This window comes from Marmota marmota, unplaced genomic scaffold (genome assembly GCF_001458135.2).
Source record: "Marmota marmota marmota unplaced genomic scaffold, marMar, whole genome shotgun sequence".
Classification (NCBI taxonomy): domain Eukaryota; kingdom Metazoa; phylum Chordata; class Mammalia; order Rodentia; family Sciuridae; genus Marmota; species Marmota marmota.
This window is the reverse complement of record NW_026000005.1, coordinates 23,208,986-23,226,849: the sequence shown is the minus strand read 5'-3', so window position 1 is coordinate 23,226,849 and position 17,864 is coordinate 23,208,986. Positions and strand designations below refer to the sequence as shown.

Sequence of the window (17,864 nt, the reverse complement as noted above, 5' to 3'; positions counted from 1 at the left end):
GGGGGAGAGAAAGGGAGAGAGAAGGGAAATCATATGGAAATGGTAGGAGACCCTCAATGTTACACAAAATTACACATAAGAGGTTGTGAGGGGAAAGTGGGGGAAAACAAGGGAGAGAATTGAACAACAGCAGATGAGGTAGAGAGGGAAGATGGGAGGGGAGGGGAGGGTGGATAGTAGGGGATAGGAAAGGTAGCAGAATACAACAATCACTGATATGCCATTATGTAAAAATGTGAGTGTGTAACCGATGTGATTCTGCAATTTGTATTTGGGGTAAAAATGGGAGTTCATAACCCACTTGAGTCAAATGTATGAAAGATGATATATCATGAGCTTTGTAATGTTTTGAACAACCAATAAAAAAAAAGAAAAGAAAAAAAAAGAAGATAAAAAAAAAAGCAAGGAGTCTAGTAACTTGCCAGGGAAAGAAGCTAGAATTTCCTTTTCAGTGACTACTAGTACATTATAATATTTTCTCACTGGTATTCTTCACTTACCAGTTATGTGAGACTTTCAACTAATTGTTTCATCTTTTCCCTGACTCTTAGGAAGCTCAGATACAAATTTGCAGCCCACCTTTAGTAATTTTAAAAATCAGAGACATCTATTTTTAAGTTTTAACCTCCTTCCTAATCTATTGTCTTCCATAGACCCCAATTTTCTATCTTTATAATAATAATAATAATCATAACATATCTCTATAAGCTACTGAGTCCTTTTGGAATAAAGTGAGCTACAAAATAAACAAATAAATAACCTCTGTTCCAAGTTCTTATTAGTTTAATTAGTAGGTATATCTCAGGGAAAAGGACCTGTCAAACCTTTTGATCAAATAACTCTGGCAAAGAGCAATGTGTATTTTCTAGCAAAGAGCAATATATATTTTGTAAATAACCACTCAGGAAAGCATATGCAAGAAGAGATAGAAATTGCTCACCTTTTTTGTAAACCGAAAAATAAAATAACATCCCAAAGTGTACACTATCACAAAAGCTGCACATCCAATGGGTAACCAGAACTTTAGCTGGCAACAAAGCTGTGATTCTGGGTTGGAAAAGAGACACATTGATTAAAAAACAAATAAACACAACCTCCAAGAATCAAATCTCTTTCGGTGCTGAATCTCTAGTTCTTTCATAGAATTTAAAGGAGCTATTAGTCCAATAAAGCTTTGCTTCATTACCATCAAGAAACTCAGTAAATGATAGCCAATATCACCTCAGTATTATAGCAAGGATCCAGAAACTAATACTTTAAAAACTACAAATATATGTTTATAAATGTAGTCAATACTGTATTTTATAAAAGAGTAAGTAGGAAAAGTAATGCTATAAAACTATGATTTTTCAATCATCGCACTTCATTCCACAAACCCAGCAGCACACACCCACTTTATACCTTCGATTAATAGGTAATCACAATTAATCCATGAATTGAGGTATTGCCTTAAATTGTTCTGTTTTTCATTGGCATATGTATATTAAAGACAACATAACCTAATTCTAAGTCAACAGTGTTAACAGTCTATGTGATTAAACTACATATTACCAATAAATGCCAATTATGATTAATAAGTCATCTCTTATATATTTCATCAAAAATGATCTGCCCTCAACTATACCTAAATGAACTCCAACAGAAAAGGTACTTGCTTAATTGTTTTCATTAATGAGAAAAGTTGTCAGAATGTATATGTCCTCTTAAGCCCCAAACATAAAAGCAATGTCTTACCATAAATATGCAAATATTCTCTGCTAAGAATCTTTTCTTCAAAAGGAGGAGGATCAAAAATTGATAGGTTGCAGACGTAGTAGCTGCCATGAGAATTGTCCAAGTTATTCAGAAAAAAGGAGACACTGTTGTTGGATAACTGAGATTGGCAGAATTTCATGTTATTAATGGACACCACGTTTCCACTTGTCTTTATCTTAGTGAGTTCACAGAGTACTTGCCTCCCCTTCAGTAACTCCATTTTAAACTGCTGGACTTTCTCAGGGTACTTGCATAAAATTTGTACACCTCCATTGTGAAATGTAAACATATCAAAATTGGCGGAATCATCAATTTCTCCTGGATAAAAAGAAAGAAAACAAAGCAAAAGTGATATTTTGTGAATATATTGCCCTAATAATTATATTTAATCATAAAACTAATCTCTTGTCTTCATAAAGTCACCTCTATTGCACCAAAATGAAAGATTTTCATGTACAGGCAAACACAGAAAAGAATATAACAAAAGGTAAAACTGTGACCCAGAAAAAAAAACTAATTAGAACTGTGCTTCTCTTATATGAATAAGTGATACGTAAAACATTGAGTATTAAATAACAGGTGTAAATAGACTAAATCAAACAAACATGGGCCCTCACAACAGAGACTCATGGTAAACTAATCAATATGCAGTGATACACCATAATTTATGCTAGGAATGGAGAACTATTCAGATGTCTGGTTGGGATGGGATAGGTTATAATATTGACTGGAGGATCAGAAATGCCCATTCAAAGAAATGACTTTTTCAAAATAGAAATTGAAAAGTGGAGAGCTGTTGAACAAAGAGAGATTAAGAGAAAGACGCTGTTTAAGAGAAAAACACTTTTAAAAGTACAAAATATCCAAAGCTAAAATTGAACAATTATGTATATAAATAGATATTTACATTATACTCTCCAACTGCAGAATAAAAGAACAGATCGATTATGTTCAAATGCACCCAGAAATGAATCAAAGCCTGATAGTAAAGGTAAGGTTTCAGATTTTTGCTTACTTTCTCACTTTTTAAATAAACTTTAAGCTCAAAAGAACCAAAGTTCTTTTTGTGAGCTACATGGGTATCACAGGAGGAGAAAACTGAAATGGCTTTAGACTGGTTGCAGATTCTGAGCTACTAGTTCTTAAGTTCTTTTTTTACTTTTTCTGATTCTTGTATTTTTATTTTTTTAAAAAAATTTAAATTTGTTTTAATTAGTTATACACAACAGGAAAATGCATTTATAGACTTTGATATCTCATACATAGATGGGATATAATTTCTCACTTTTCTGAGTGTACATGTTGTAGAATCACAGAGGTCATGCAGTCACATATATACACACAGTAATAATGTCTGTTTCATTCTACTATCTTTCCTATCCCCAAATCCCCTCCCCTCCCCTCCCGTCACTTTCCTCTACCTAATCTAAGTAAGGCTATTCTTCCCTAGTGCCTCCTGCCTTATTGTGAATTACCAACAGTATATTAGAGAAAACATTCAGCCTTTGGTTTTGTGGGATTGGCTTATTTCGCTTAGCATGATATTCTCCAACTTCAACCATTTACTAGCAAATTCCATAATTTTACTCTTTAAAGCTGAGTAATATTCAATTGTATTTTAAAAAATATGATAAAGTTTCATTATGATATTGGAAAAAATTATTAGCATGATAATTTTTACTGACATTTTGAAATCTTTTTTCTTAAGATTAAATAAGTATAAAATTTTTAAGAAAAAATTCCCAATTCTCCAGTGAAATAGAAATACTGTTTGTATGTTTTTGCTCTTTATCTTCCAGATACATGCTTATTTTACACAGCAAATATTATTTTGTGTTCTGCTATTGTCATTTAATGGTATATCATGAACATTTGATTTTTTAATGTAATTGTTTTGATTTTCTTTTTAAATGTTTACATGATGTTCCATCATGTTAATCTATCATAACCTAATGAAACTAATTCACTAAGGTGGGTTAACAGGGGATTTTCAGCATTTAGCTTTTATGTAAATATTATGGTGTTTGGTCAAAACATTTAATATATTATGATAACAGTGCATCTTTTCATATAGCTTTCTTAATTAAGTGTTCCAATTTGCATTAAGACCAGTATCATACAGGAGGATCCATTTGCTACACCTCTTCTTGCACTGATTGCCTCAATTTCATTTAAAGTTCACCACAATTATTTATTTTCCTTAATATCTCTAGGCTTAAACTTATGCCCCTTGTATTTCTAGGGAATAGATTTTCAGATTGGGGATTTGATTATGAAAAAAGCACAAATGTCTCAGTTTTCAGTTATGGCAGAACAGATTATTCAACAAGAAAATAACCAAAAATCCTGAACAAAATGTCTAAATATAATATTAAAAGGATAAATAGTTGACCAAAAGAGGAGAAAATATCAAGATAAATTTGAAAAGAGATCCAGAACCCAGACAAAGGAATAGAACTTAGAAGTTGCTTTCACTCTGAAAACATTTGTTGTTCTCCCAAGTTCAAACTTTTTTTATATGTGTTTTATCTTGTAGGATCTGCAAAGTGAGGAATCTAGCAGACTTTATCCTCAATAATCTTGGTCCCCAAAGAGTTACATACTTGAAGTAAAGGAAATCAGAAGTAAACAAACTCTCATGAGGAGTTTATTCCACCTTCAAGTCACTTCAATATTCCAAAAAACCTAAGTCCTTGAATTTGATTTGAGGAGATACTTAACTTTTATTACCACAGGTTTTAAAAGCAAAATCGCAATCTATTCTAAGAATAAGATTTAAACACTACAAATAACATTTAAATATAATGACAAGAAAACTATTTTTTATATATTTATATATATATATATATATATATTTTTTTATTTTTTCGGCGGACACAACATCTTTGTTTGTATGTGGCGCTGAGGATCGAACCCGGGCCCGCACGCATGCCACTCGAGCGTGCTACCGCTTGAGCCACATCCCCAGAAAACTATTTTTAAAAAGCAAAACACACAAGGAATAAGGCAACAATAGGAACAACAGACTGAAATAAGACAGTTGAGCTTGTTATGTTAAAGGAAATAAATGACAAACTCATAATAATATCAGCAGAACACAAGAAAAATTTTTAAGTTAACTAATTTGAAAGAACCAATTAGAACTGTTAAAAACATGGCACAAACTGAGATTAAAAACTCAATGAACAGTTTAAAAGCATATTAGACAAGGATATAGAGAGAATTGAAGAACTAAAAGATAGCTCAGAATGCACTCACAATCCACAGATACAAGAATCCCAATGAATCACAAGCAAACTATATTTCTCCTACATATATCTTAGTGAGAATCCTAAAAGAAGCTAGAGGAAAAAAATGACTTATTACTTTCAAAGAAGCAACTGTTACACTGTCAAGTGAAATCTCAGCATCAGCAACAAAAGCCATGATGCAGTGGAATTACATATTATATTTTCAATGTGCTGAAAGAAACTACCTGTCAACCTAGAACATTCTCTCTAGGAGGACAGTAAAGGTATTTGCCACTTGAAACTTTGATGGTGAAGCATGAATGTTGAGACTTCTTGCATGATCACTAAAAGAACAAAACTAGAATTTATACCCTAAATAAGTATCACAAAACTCAGCCTAATAGTTTTGTCTAAAGTTGGGAGGGGTGGATTAGAATGATGAAGGAAACACATAGAGGTGAAAAGCCTTCTGTGTGTGGACAATGTTTTATTTCTTGGCCTGTGGTTATTATAAGGAGTGGGATAATATGCCTTACCATTATTTATTAAATTGTGCATTTATGTTTTGGTCACATTTCTATATAGACATTTTGTTTTACAATAAATGTCAAGTATATGGAGAGGAAATAATCCTTGTTTCATTTTTTTAAACAGAAGGAACAAATTAATCAAAAAGGAAAGAACTGACAGCAGAAGATAGCAGCAGTCTACATTAGATAAAAATGAAGGGCATTTTGCTTGAGGATTTATTTGTCCTAGAGTGAATTTTGTTGTACAATTGTTATTTTGATGCTTTTTTCTCTACCATCTACTGCAGAAGATAAGATCAGCAGACTGGTTCTCTTGAAATTGTTCAGAGCAAATTTCCCAGAGACTTTAGGATGGCAGCAAGTAAACCACAAAGAGGTCTTGGGGCAAAGGTGTCTGCTGCCACTGTATACACAAACGAACATAGATGCATTGTGTTCTGTTTTTGAAGATAACTTGGTCAGCAGTTTTTCCCCCTTTTGTGCAGACTCTGTGATCTACCACCCAACATAAGTTGAAATGTAATGGTGGATGTACAATGCACTGTTTCTCAAGGAAACCAAAAACAAATTCTGGTCTAGCGAGGCTCTGTGACTAGGGTCCCCCTCTAAACTTCAGTCTCTTCATCTGTGAAATAGGAAATAAAATGGAAATATCTTTCCAAAAGTTACTTTCTCTGGATTATAAGAACATACCCTCCTAAGATTGCAAAAAAACCAAGAGAGCTAAAACATTGCAGTTGGGTGAGTTATCCTTAGAGGAGGCCACATTCCCATAATCTTGTCTTTAAATGGAATATTCTAAGAAGTCAGGAAAATTAAAATGAATGCAACTACATTTCTTACCACAAAAGTATTTAGAAGGGCCAGGAAGGGTTTCATTTTTCTTGAATGATAGTATCAAGTTGTGTGCCATTGACATCAAGTAGGGATTCCAACTTGCCACTTCTACTGGGCACTCTTAACTATTCCTTTTATCATGTTTTGCTATAAAACCACCTGAGTCACCTTTTCACTATGTCTGTAGTCTGTAGCGGTTAAGACGGCTGACTCAGGTTTCTCCATGCCCAATGCTTAAGCTTTCTATCTGGAAGTCATTTTGTGACTCCAAGTCTGCAATTTGAAGGTTTTCAACCATGGTAATTAATCCATTACTTCAAAATTATGTTGATGCCTATAGAGCAGATATGTTCAAATACCAAACCACAAATAATTCTCCTCAGTCTTTGATAGCATTTTGTAAAAATAATATCAAAAGGAGAGCACTCATTACAACAATGACTAACAATTAGTGAATAGACAACTTATGGGAAATCTGAATATGTTCATGTATTATAACTGCAGAAATAGCTAGAATTGTTTCTTCGCCCCTTTTGATGTTCTGATCTTTGAGCCTAATATTCAACCTGGAGAATTGGTATAATTTTAATATCCAGTGTCTGCTTTGATTGGTTGGATGTCAAATCTGTCTGATTAATTGCTCTGCTATACCAGTAGTTAAAGCTTTATGAGTGTCATCCTCTTTGAGCTCTTTCTTCTTGCCATTTTTTTCATTTCTCTCATATTTACATTTTCTTCACATACAGTCTCTTAATATAAAATTCTTTTCCAAAATATCCTCTCTTACACTATCTTTGAGATGCTCATCACTTTTCCTAAGGTACCACCTTCACCTCCAATACACCCTGTCCATGTTTCCATCCTGTAGACACCCTCACTTTCACTCTCCTTATTTCCTGTAATATGAGTCAACAGTTCCCAGCATCAAATACAGTCAAACCTGGAGAACTTAGAAATCACACAGAAAGTCTTGTGTACAGATAACTGAAGGCCCAGACAGAATAAATTATTTGTCTGAGGTTGTACAACTTCTTGGGTGCATGAAAGGTTTTTGGTTCTGTTCACAAAATATTGCTAGCAGCAATGAAATAGAAGTGTAATAGAAGCAGGAAGCCATGTAAACCTAGAGAGTGGTTGCTGATAACTGAGTATTAAAGGACCACTGCTAAAAATCTGTCAGCGGGAAGGCCTAATTTTCTGTTCCTCTGTTTTATGTCCAACAGAATTGATCCATTTCTCCATCTCAGCTACAATTGGTTCAAATCACCATCATCTCTCTGGTACTGCAAGAGCTCACTAATTTTTCTGCTTTCATTCTTGCCCATTTATAATCTATTCACCAAGAGAAACCAGAATGATCTTCGGATATAGAGGATGAGATAGTATCACTGCCTTGCTTACATATTTTCTAGGACCTTCCCATATCACATTGAATAAAACCTATCCCCTGACCCTGTTTCCCCATGACTTCCAATTTCCATCCTACCTCTCTACTGCCTGCTTCTACCAGTCACTCAGCACATTGTAGTCCCACTGCCCTTCTGTTTTTATTCCACAAACACGTGAAGATGGTTTTTAGGGCTTTGAGCTGAAATATTTACTCTGATCTTTATATTACTGCTTCTTTCTCTTTATTAAAAAATAAGGGTACTTCTTCAGCAACCACTGGGCACCCAACCCACCTAAGTCACTTTCTATCATATTACCTGAGAGAGAAAATATTTACCATTGTCTGAAATTATATGGTTTATTTGTGTGTTTACTCGTTTATTGTCTGGCTACTTCACTATAATGTAAGGATAAAATCAGGGACCTTGTTGAGCATTCAACCATCCATTCCAAGTATCTACAGTAGTACTTGTTAGACAGTAAGTTCCAATAAATATTTATTAGATGGAAGGATGGATGGATGGATGGATGGATGGGCAATGCATATACAGATCTCTGAGACATTATAAATATAGGGAGATGAAGCATGAAATATAGAATATAAGAACTAAAAGAACTCTTAGAAATGATCAAGTTGAAACTTTTATTTTATATTCTCCAATTATATTTATTAGGTAAAACTGGGGTCACAACTCTGAGCATCTTGCCCAGGATTGAAAAACTCATCGCTACAATGTTATCCCAAGGTTAGATATACCATTTTCTTTTCTTCTAGAAACAAATACATGAAGATATACAATCATGTGTACAAGTCGCCACCCCAACTGGGATGTCATATTCTAATAAAAATCATCTGTTTGAGCTTTAAATAAAATACTCACTAGGCTTATAAAAACTTGTTTAGCTGATTGATGGTTCTCTTGGCTCATTGATGTCTGTAGAGGAGAGGGCAAGTTCAAATCTAGTTGATTTTTTAGATCCTCAACATGCACAGTAATTAGGCTTGCCCAACGTATGGGCAGGACAGTGAGCCCTGGACAAGTGGTTATTCTGATACTCCCAGATGTTTATTTACAGCATGCTAGTGATTTTCAAGGTAAACACCATACTACATCTTTTAGCACTTGATGTATAGTCAGAAACACAAACAGGAAGATGTTATCTTCAATCCTGGTAATGAGTCTGAAAACCTGACTACTATATGTAAGATATCTGTTCACTTTCAGTTAGCACACCTAACGTATTCTCAGAGAATAAGTACTATATTTTCTTAATCACATTGAGTACCATGTCCAATAGGGTATATTCTTCTCAATAGAGGCTCCACCTGTTGATGGCTACTATGATTTTTATCATACTGTTTTGGACATCAATAGACTAATGTTTTCAAGAGTAAAATCGGAATTTTTGTATTGGTTGAGATTTTTAGGTTTTCAAATTTTCCAAAGATAAGAACCTTTATATCTCTTTTTTGGGGGTGCTATCAAGAAAATTTCAGAAGAAAGATCATTTATCTGAGAATTGTACCATGGCTTAAGAATCTATTTGCAAGTTGATTATTTTATTATTTAAAGTATTTCTTTTATCTCACCCATACTGCAAAGACTCTATAAGCAGCTGTATTACCCTTAGTTGATAATCCTTTGGAGAAAACATTTGGAGAACCTACACAATGCAGAGGGTGCAAAACAGATCAGCAATTTGATTTTATTCTCTTTAACTCAGACTGCTAACCACAAACCTCTACAAAGGTCTCAGAGTGATAGAAAGATAAGATCTCCTGAGTTTGCAATTATTGATAGTGCTTATTAAACACATTTTCTGTAATCAAACAATGATAAGCCTCAGTTTGGTACAGCTCAAGAATGTTAGGCAAGATACAAAGTTCTTAAAATTGCCATGCTTATATTACATTTTTGTCACATTTGATATCTTTCAAAGAAATTCAGGCATTGCAAAAATGTGATTCCCACACTTTGTTTCCACCTTTCATAAGCACAAAATCACTTCATATGAGTTTACTAACACTTTTAGAATCTTGGTTCGTAGATTTTTATATATGCATCATTTCTATACTTATATTGCAATTCAGACATTCATATTCTAAAGAAGTGATTGAGTTCAAGGAGGTTGAGAGGGTATGCAAGATAAATTTGATCTAATTTAAATTTCTAACATTTAGAGGGGAAAAAACCCAAGAAATGTGAAGAAAAGTGAAAACAGAGCCAAAAAGCCAAAAGAACACACACACACACACACAACGTGTAAATTGTTTTTTACTCTCTAAAGAACTCCACAGGGGGCATAAAACAACCCTCGGTTCTCTAACCATGTGTAATAAGAAAAATGAAAGATCCATTTTCTCCTCCTTTAAAGTTACTTTCTCTGTGAAAATGGAAAAATCCCAAAGGTGTTATAAAACTTTGAAGCAATAGTCACAAAGTAATTAACTGTGACTATTAGTTATTTTGTTGCTATTGATTTGAAACCATCATACTAGGTAAATCTCAAGAGATTAAATGAACCCAGCTCCACTCCATAGAGGGGCAAGGAGAGAGAGTTTATCCACACTCCACAAAAGACACATTGCTTCCCATTCCTCGGCTGCTTGTGTAGAGGTTTTTGGACACATGGACTCGGTGTTTGCTGTATGAACTCATTTACTACTATGGCTCCAGCTCTCATTTTGACCACAATAACACTTCTATATCTCCAACTCAACCCTCCAGTTCTTGGTTTCCAATTCCTTTTAGCGTCTCTATCTGGATACACAATAACACATCAAGTGTAACATTTCCAAATCGAACTCAAGATTCATCACACCCAAACCCTATTCTTCAAGGGAGTTACTACTCAGACCCCATGACCCTCAGAATCTTCTTCATTTATTTCTATCTCTGACTCTCTTCATCTAATTGGTCATCAAGTTCAATTGACCCTATCTCCTGGATAGCTCTTGAATTCTGTTCTTCTCCATTCTTACAGCCAATATAAACCTCTTTAATGTCTTCCCTCATCTGTAGAAACATCTTTTTGGCTATTTGGTTGGCCTTCTTGAAACCAGTTCTCTCCCTGCCTTCATGGTGCTCCCACAGTTGTGCTTCTAAAGAGCATTCACTCCCCAGATTCAAAGTTTCCATTCATCTCCTATTGCTTATAAAGTAAGAAACCAATCTCCTTGACATTACACAAGGTGCTCCATAGACCATCTGTGCAAACCACAATGAAATTTTTGCCATTTCTTCAACATCAGTACCTGTTTCCATAAACTGCAATATCCTATCACCCCTTTGTCTGACTAGAAACCCTTATTCATTCTTTAAGAACCATTTAAAATTCCAACTCCTCTCTCAAGGTCCCCCAAAACTTCAATCTCTATTCTCTCAATAATGCCTTATTTAAACCAATATGTTAATAATGCACAGAACCTTACAACATAATTAATCTTGCCTTTCTTCTTCATTTAACCATGAGCTCCACAAGGATAAGGTCTGTATCATGGTTACCTAAATAAGTCCAGGACCTAGAACAGAGTAGAAGAACTGCAATATTTTTAAAAAGAAGGCTGAGCATGATATTAGCAAAAAGGTTCTTGGAATGGTCTGAGGAACAGATTAGGAAAAACAGCAAGAGATTGAATTAACTAGATACTGGGGAACACTTATTTCCCAGTCCAAAGACCAAGACTCAACCCAGATGATGCCCAACCAGTTCTTGAAATCTAATAGTTTCAGTGACTTCCAAATAATAGCTGCAATAACAGCTTGTTAAGTGCCTTTATGTGTAGGGTCCTGTGTGAGATGCACTACATAAAATATGCCATTTGTTTCTTATAGTAGCTTTTAAGTCAGATTGCCTATTTTTATTTCTATTCTAGAGATGAGGAAACTGAGGCCTGCATAACTGTTCCAGAGTAAGAGAACCCAACATCTGGTAGAGACATGAATTGAACCTAGACAATCTGACTCCAGAGTCCACAAACTTAATGAATCTCCTAGTCCAAAAACTTCATCCAAATCCCTCATTTTACAGAAACTAAAACATAGGATCTAAAGAGACTTGCTGCAGAATAAGAAACAAAAAGAAGCTTTTAGCATCAGGCTAGATATGGAAATTATGCTCAGATATTTCTTTTTATATTAACTTTATTTTATATTATGTTTTAGTATTAAAATAATGTATTATATAATATAGATCATATAATAAATCTTAGATATATTATTGCCCCCAATACTCAAAATGGTTTTCAGATTGGTGCCACATAATGTGTTCTGTGATTGAAGGTATTATTACACACTCAACATACATAAAACAATCTCATAGATATACACTTATATGAGCTTAACACTCTCCTTCCATTAGACATTTATCCACCGACTATTGTATTTTACACTGCCCTGTATATTTTAACCCACAGAAAAGTCTGGATCCTGGCTCTGGCAGAGTTGAAATTCTTAATGATCACCCAGGAACTTATCTGCTTCTAAAAATGCACAGAAGGGGATTCACACATACAAAACAAAATTTCCATTGTCATTAAACAAGTTCAAACTAGCACTTCTATGGGAATTTTTGTTTTAGCTCCATATAGGACAAAATAAATAAAACTTTATTTGTGAGAACAGTAAAGGGAGCATTGCTGTCGTTGCATGAATGGATAAGTTGATCCTGAATCCCAGAACAACATAAACATGAGCTCAAAAAGTTTGATTTCTTAAATTCAAAATCATTGCCTTTAAACAGTCTTTAGTTGCTTACAGGAAGTGATATATCTGTATCAAAATAGCTCAAACAGATTATATCAGCTCTGGGGGTCACCCTGCTTAGAGACAACTTGTTTCTTTTTCACTTTTGCTCAAGCAAAATAGATACAAGCATCACTATTTTGTGCACAACACATAGGAGGTTCCTAGCTCTGATTTCTGACTCTTTAAACTGGCAAATCTTCATCTTTTTTTGTCAACCTTAGAGGCCAAACCAGTGAGAAGGAAAATAATTCCTTGATTAGCAGTTTTGAGTTTCATATTCTATACCTACTGTGATTCACCTTCCAAAATATAACAATATAATTTTGAATTTACTTTTATAAGATGGTTTCAAATGCCAAAAATTTTGTTTTACTTAAAATGCCCTCAAAAATGCCACTTGACAGACTCAGTTCATTAGAAGAACAGTAGCACAGAGGTGTCACTTAGAAAATACAACCTTTTCTTTAGTTGTTGCAGATCACAAATGATTTTTTTTTTAACTTGGAAAGAACAAAAGTCCTTTTACATATCAAAATCAATACTCTTAGAAGAGGAAGTAGCATAAAATGGAGGTTTTGCTCAGTTTACAACTGTGAATAATGGTCTGATTTTTTTTAAGTCAAATTAGACTAAAGAACTTACTGTGAATGAAACTAGTTCGAGAACTTCAGTACATGCCTGTATTTTGTGTCTACCAAGACAAGTGAATATGCTACTAGTGACTTAAAAACTATATCATTCCATTTCATCTGAAGGAGTTGTGGTTAACAAGCAACCAAAGTTATAAAATCTATTTTGTTCCCTACTATTGAGAAAACAAGGGGTTGGAAACTTATATGAGAATAATGGGCATTTCTATAAGGGAGGGGAGAAACAGAGGAAACTATGATTAAACAAATACCAGGGGGGAAAATAAAATGCCTTAAATAAAAGATAAAGCTTGAGTCTACAGATTAAAAGGCTCAACCAATCCTAAAAAAAAAAAAATTAATGAAAACACACAGAGAAACAGAGGCACACACAGATGCATTTCCTGCATTCCAATATTGAAATGAACAACTTTCTAGATTACAAAATTCTAGAGACTTTTTGTTTTAAAATTACTTTCAAAAGAATGAGAATCAAACTAGCATAAAACTATTCACTCACAACCCTACAAGCCAACAAATAGGGGATGAAAATCCATAGACCTCTGACAGGAAAAACTGTAGTCCAGGGATCCTGTAGCTAGAAAAGACACCTGTCACCCACAAGGGTAAAAGAAAGTCATCTTTACCTGCACTGGATTCAGAGAGTTTGGAGTATCTGAAAAAAAAAAAATTAATGGGAATCCTCTGATCCTTATATCAGAGCAGATTAGAAGATTAGACCCAAATTCCAGAATAGAGCTATCACATCAGAGATGCGATGTGATGTGAGTGTCAGGAAAGGATTCTTGGAACAGAAGAGAAACACTATAAGAGAAAACCTAGCAGTGATCTGCAGCTGGATGTTTTAAATTATTTAAACAAAATCCATGTATGCAGCAAGGGTGCACTACGGGGGCAGTGTGGGAAGGGAAGAACATTTCTAAATTCTCAGGCCAGTGTAGGGGGCTAGACATATCAGGCAAGGACACTGTCATATTTGTTTCGATACAAGAATAAATAAATATAGACATTCAATGAAGATCTTCTGAACATGATAATGACTTAGTAAACTGAGAAAGGTAGTTGACCTTCCAAATTCACCAGAGGCAAGAAGAGAAGAGCTAATATATATATATGTGTATGTGTGTGTGTGTGTGTGTGTATAATCACCCACACATGTATGTGTATATACAATTTCATTTATATTTTATATATAATTTTATGTTTATAATTATATATATATATTATATATATTTATAAATATAATTTCACTAACAGATGATAGAAAATAAGTAGGAAAGACACATACTGTTGAAGGAATAAAACCAAGTAAGTACAGGCTTATCCTGTTGGATGGACATGGCTTAAATTCATCATTGGCACTTTGAACTTTTTAAAATGTAGCACAAACATAGAAAGGGGAGGTTTCAGGGGATATTTCTGCCCAGACCTGAAAGATTGGAGAGAATCAAAGGTCAACTCATCTCCACAGACTTTCCTCTGAGCTCTGCGGGAAGGACCAGGTGCAGGAAACCCCCAGTGCTGTCCTCCCCGGGAAGGTGGAATTCAAGAATCCTTCAGTGCCCTCCACAAAGCAAGGCTCTAGATGGGCTCCCTGCTTCCTGACCCAACACCTCCTGAGACACGTGCATTAGGCACCATCTGACATCTAGCATTCCCACTGCTGCATTCTGCACCCTGCTTCCCCAAACCAGGATTCATCAGGTCACCCACAAGGTCTCTGTTGCCCATAAAGCTTAGGAAGAGGCTCCTCTGAATGAAGTAAGAGCTTCACATTTTCCAAATTCTTCTCTAAGGAAGAGCCTTTAACTATTTCAGAATCATTAAATCAACATCAAGACTTGGTTAAATTTTACATTGAGATCCATCAAAGAATGGAAATTGCCAAGATTCCCAACCTTCTTAATTGACCAACCAAATAACAAAATTGACCAGAACTTCTATCACTTGAAATTTGTGTCATAGCTGTGCTACTTCCACAGAGTGTAGAAAGAACATGGATATTGGAATCAGACACATGGAGTTCTAATCTTGGTTCAGCCACTAACTGCTGTGTAGCAATCTATTTAGCCGTTCCTGGTCTGAGCCTCAGTCTTCAAGCATTGACAGAAGATAAGCAAACCTTTGTCTACATAGCATGAGAAAGGCTTCGGTGCTGGAAGGGTTAAAAATATATGACCGAGGACCTGTGGGTGCTTAGTTTACCTTGTTTTAGTTCTTTGTGTTTATTGTGTTTATAATGGTAGTTGCTGGATACATCATCATGGAGGTATTTTGAATATGATGATTTTTAGTGTATTTATTATCATCATTTAGCCACTCATGCCTTAATTTTGCCGCCTGTCAGATTAGAAAACAGCATGTCACATAGTGTGGTTTTCCATGTGATGAGAGTGAACACTGGTTTTATTTATTTGGGATCTAAGATGAATATCATTCCAAATGTTCAATTTATTCCTCAGCTTAGTCTGGCAACGGTAATAATCCTACCCCAGGCTAGATCTATTCTTCCACAGAAATAATATTAATGCCAATTCAAAGCTCTCGTGTATAGTACCAACAGCATAACTGCCAAAATGGGTTTGGCATATTGGAATGGTTTTTAGTAGTACAAATGAACCCTTCAAAGACTTGCACAAATGTTCTTGGAAAACAATCCAAAATCTTTAACACGGGCATCTGAATGGTCAGGTCTCTGATTTCCTTCCCAGCCTCACCTTGTGACTTCACCAATCTCTTTCCTCTCTGTGCTCAGGCTCAGCCACCTCCTTCCAGCTCTCTGACCACACTTCATTCCCTCCTGTCACAGCTCACTCTCTAAATGCTACAGAATGGCCTTCCCTACCTTCTTACCCTCCTCCTCATTGATTGCTGCTTGTCGCTGAGGTCCCAAGTACCATTTCCACAGGAAAAAAAGAAACAAACTTCAATGACCCTATACTCCAATCCCCCCTAAACACCCACCCCATCTAGCCAGGCTTCTTGGTTGCATTTTGCCTGTAACTATTGTTAATTCCTGGGACTGTTTAATTAGTGTCTCTCTCCCCAGCATTCAGTTATTTTCAGGACAGCAGGGAGTGACCTGGTTTTGCTCATTCTTCTACATGCAGCAGCTAGTACAGCACCTCCTACAGGGCAAATGCTGGTGCTGTATGAGGGAATGAAGGAGTGAATGAATGAATTTCAATTCCAGAGTTATTCACGTTATTTATGATGCTGAAGGACTTTGTGAGGTTACAGGAAAGGCCAGAACAAATAGGTAGCCCAGAACTGCTCTTGGGACTTGCTACACGGAAACCCTTATGCTTCATTAGTCTTAAGAGCATTTGAATGACTCTGAAACAGGACAAAATCAAACATTGAACCAATCCAGTTTGGGTTTAGAACTTTTTATTTTTTCAAGAGAAAAGTAATGTGTATTTCTTTGTACCATTGGAAAAAAAGGCATTTCTAGACGGAATTAGACTTACTAAAAGTTCTGCCTTTACTTTTCCTGTTAAGAGAACGTCCCCACTTAACATAATTTTACTTGGCTTTCCCCAGCCTCAAGAATAGAACCTAGAGTTCAAAAGAAAAGAAAAATGTACAGAGTAAGAAGAAGCAGAAGCCCATATATTAATTTACATTACACATCACATTATTTAAGTTGTTCATTTAGAGTCTAATGTATATCACATGAGAGGAAGAATCAAAGACTCAGAATGATTTTTTTTTATGTCTACAGGAGCTACAAAGATTTTTAATCATTCACTCCTCCTTGGCCTTTTAGGGGGATCTTCAAACTTAGTGTCAATAAAAACCTTATGACAGCCTATGTATTTTAGACAACAACAGATCATCCAGGTAAGATTAAAATCAAAATCCTTCTTTTGAAGCACTTCTGTTTAATTTTCTACCATAGAACAATTCCTATCCCAAATGCCAGGGCTACTTAATTCTCATTCTGTTGACACAAGTTTTTGTGCCTTTCATCTTTCTCTGAGAACAGTAAGCCACTCTTCTACTTCATCCTCTGACAGGTAACTCCATGCAGGTAATTTAAAAATTTAATGGTCTGTTGAAACATATTTTTCATCTTAAAGCATAGTATCAAAGGCAGTAATGCAAACCCAGTGCCATCCACACTGACATAGGGACAGGGTGGTCTCAACCATGTGGTCGGGCTGCAAGGAAATAGTTTCTAATTTCAAAAACCAAAACCACTTTCTATTTGGTGCCTTATTTTTCTACTTTTCATTTTTCTTAAGCTCTCTTGAATTATAACTTAGTAAGAAATATTCAAAAGGTCACTCACCTGTTAGAAGTTCAATTTGGAAGCAGAAAATAAAGAAATACCAGAAGACTGGCTTCATGTTTGCAAGAATCAGATCTGGTCCTTTCCTTCTGTGTTCAGAGATGAGAGTAAGTTTATGTTCTATTTGCTGAAAAAGGAAGTGGCTTCTGTGGGAGTTGATGTAGTGTCACACTTACCGTCAACTCAAGGGAGTGTCTTTTCATTGATGTCAACAGCTATATAGGAAGGGTTACTGCTTATGGAGGTAAAGGATTTAATCCATGGATTATTGATGATTGAGAAGACAGGAAAAAAACTTTACCCTTATTCTGGCTCCAAAGAAACAAGTTAAAAAGACAAAATCTACTATTTTCACAACCACTTCATTCAGAGGTACCACTGAATCAATATCTATTGGGAATAACAAGATCTACAAAGACTATGTGATAAAT

General features: G+C 35.2%; 1 protein-coding gene across 2 annotated transcripts in view; it reads right to left on the bottom strand.

The window, feature by feature from the left end:
• Positions 1 to 17,556, bottom strand: part of Icos (inducible T cell costimulator) — a 25,172-nt gene extending 7,616 nt beyond the window's left edge. Inside the window, exons 1-3 of one of the 2 annotated variants that reach the window (XM_048808384.1) lie at positions 17,434 to 17,556; positions 1,735 to 2,073; positions 941 to 1,047 (exon numbers count right to left, since the gene is read on the bottom strand). In XM_048808384.1, the coding sequence (XP_048664341.1) occupies positions 941 to 1,047; positions 1,735 to 2,073; positions 17,434 to 17,491 (504 nt within the window). In that variant the 5' untranslated portion in view covers positions 17,492 to 17,556. The remainder of the gene's footprint in view (positions 1 to 940; positions 1,048 to 1,734; positions 2,074 to 17,433) is intronic. The other variant, XM_015481293.2, reaches the window with a different exon arrangement.
• Between the last annotated feature and the right edge of the window lie 308 nt (positions 17,557 to 17,864).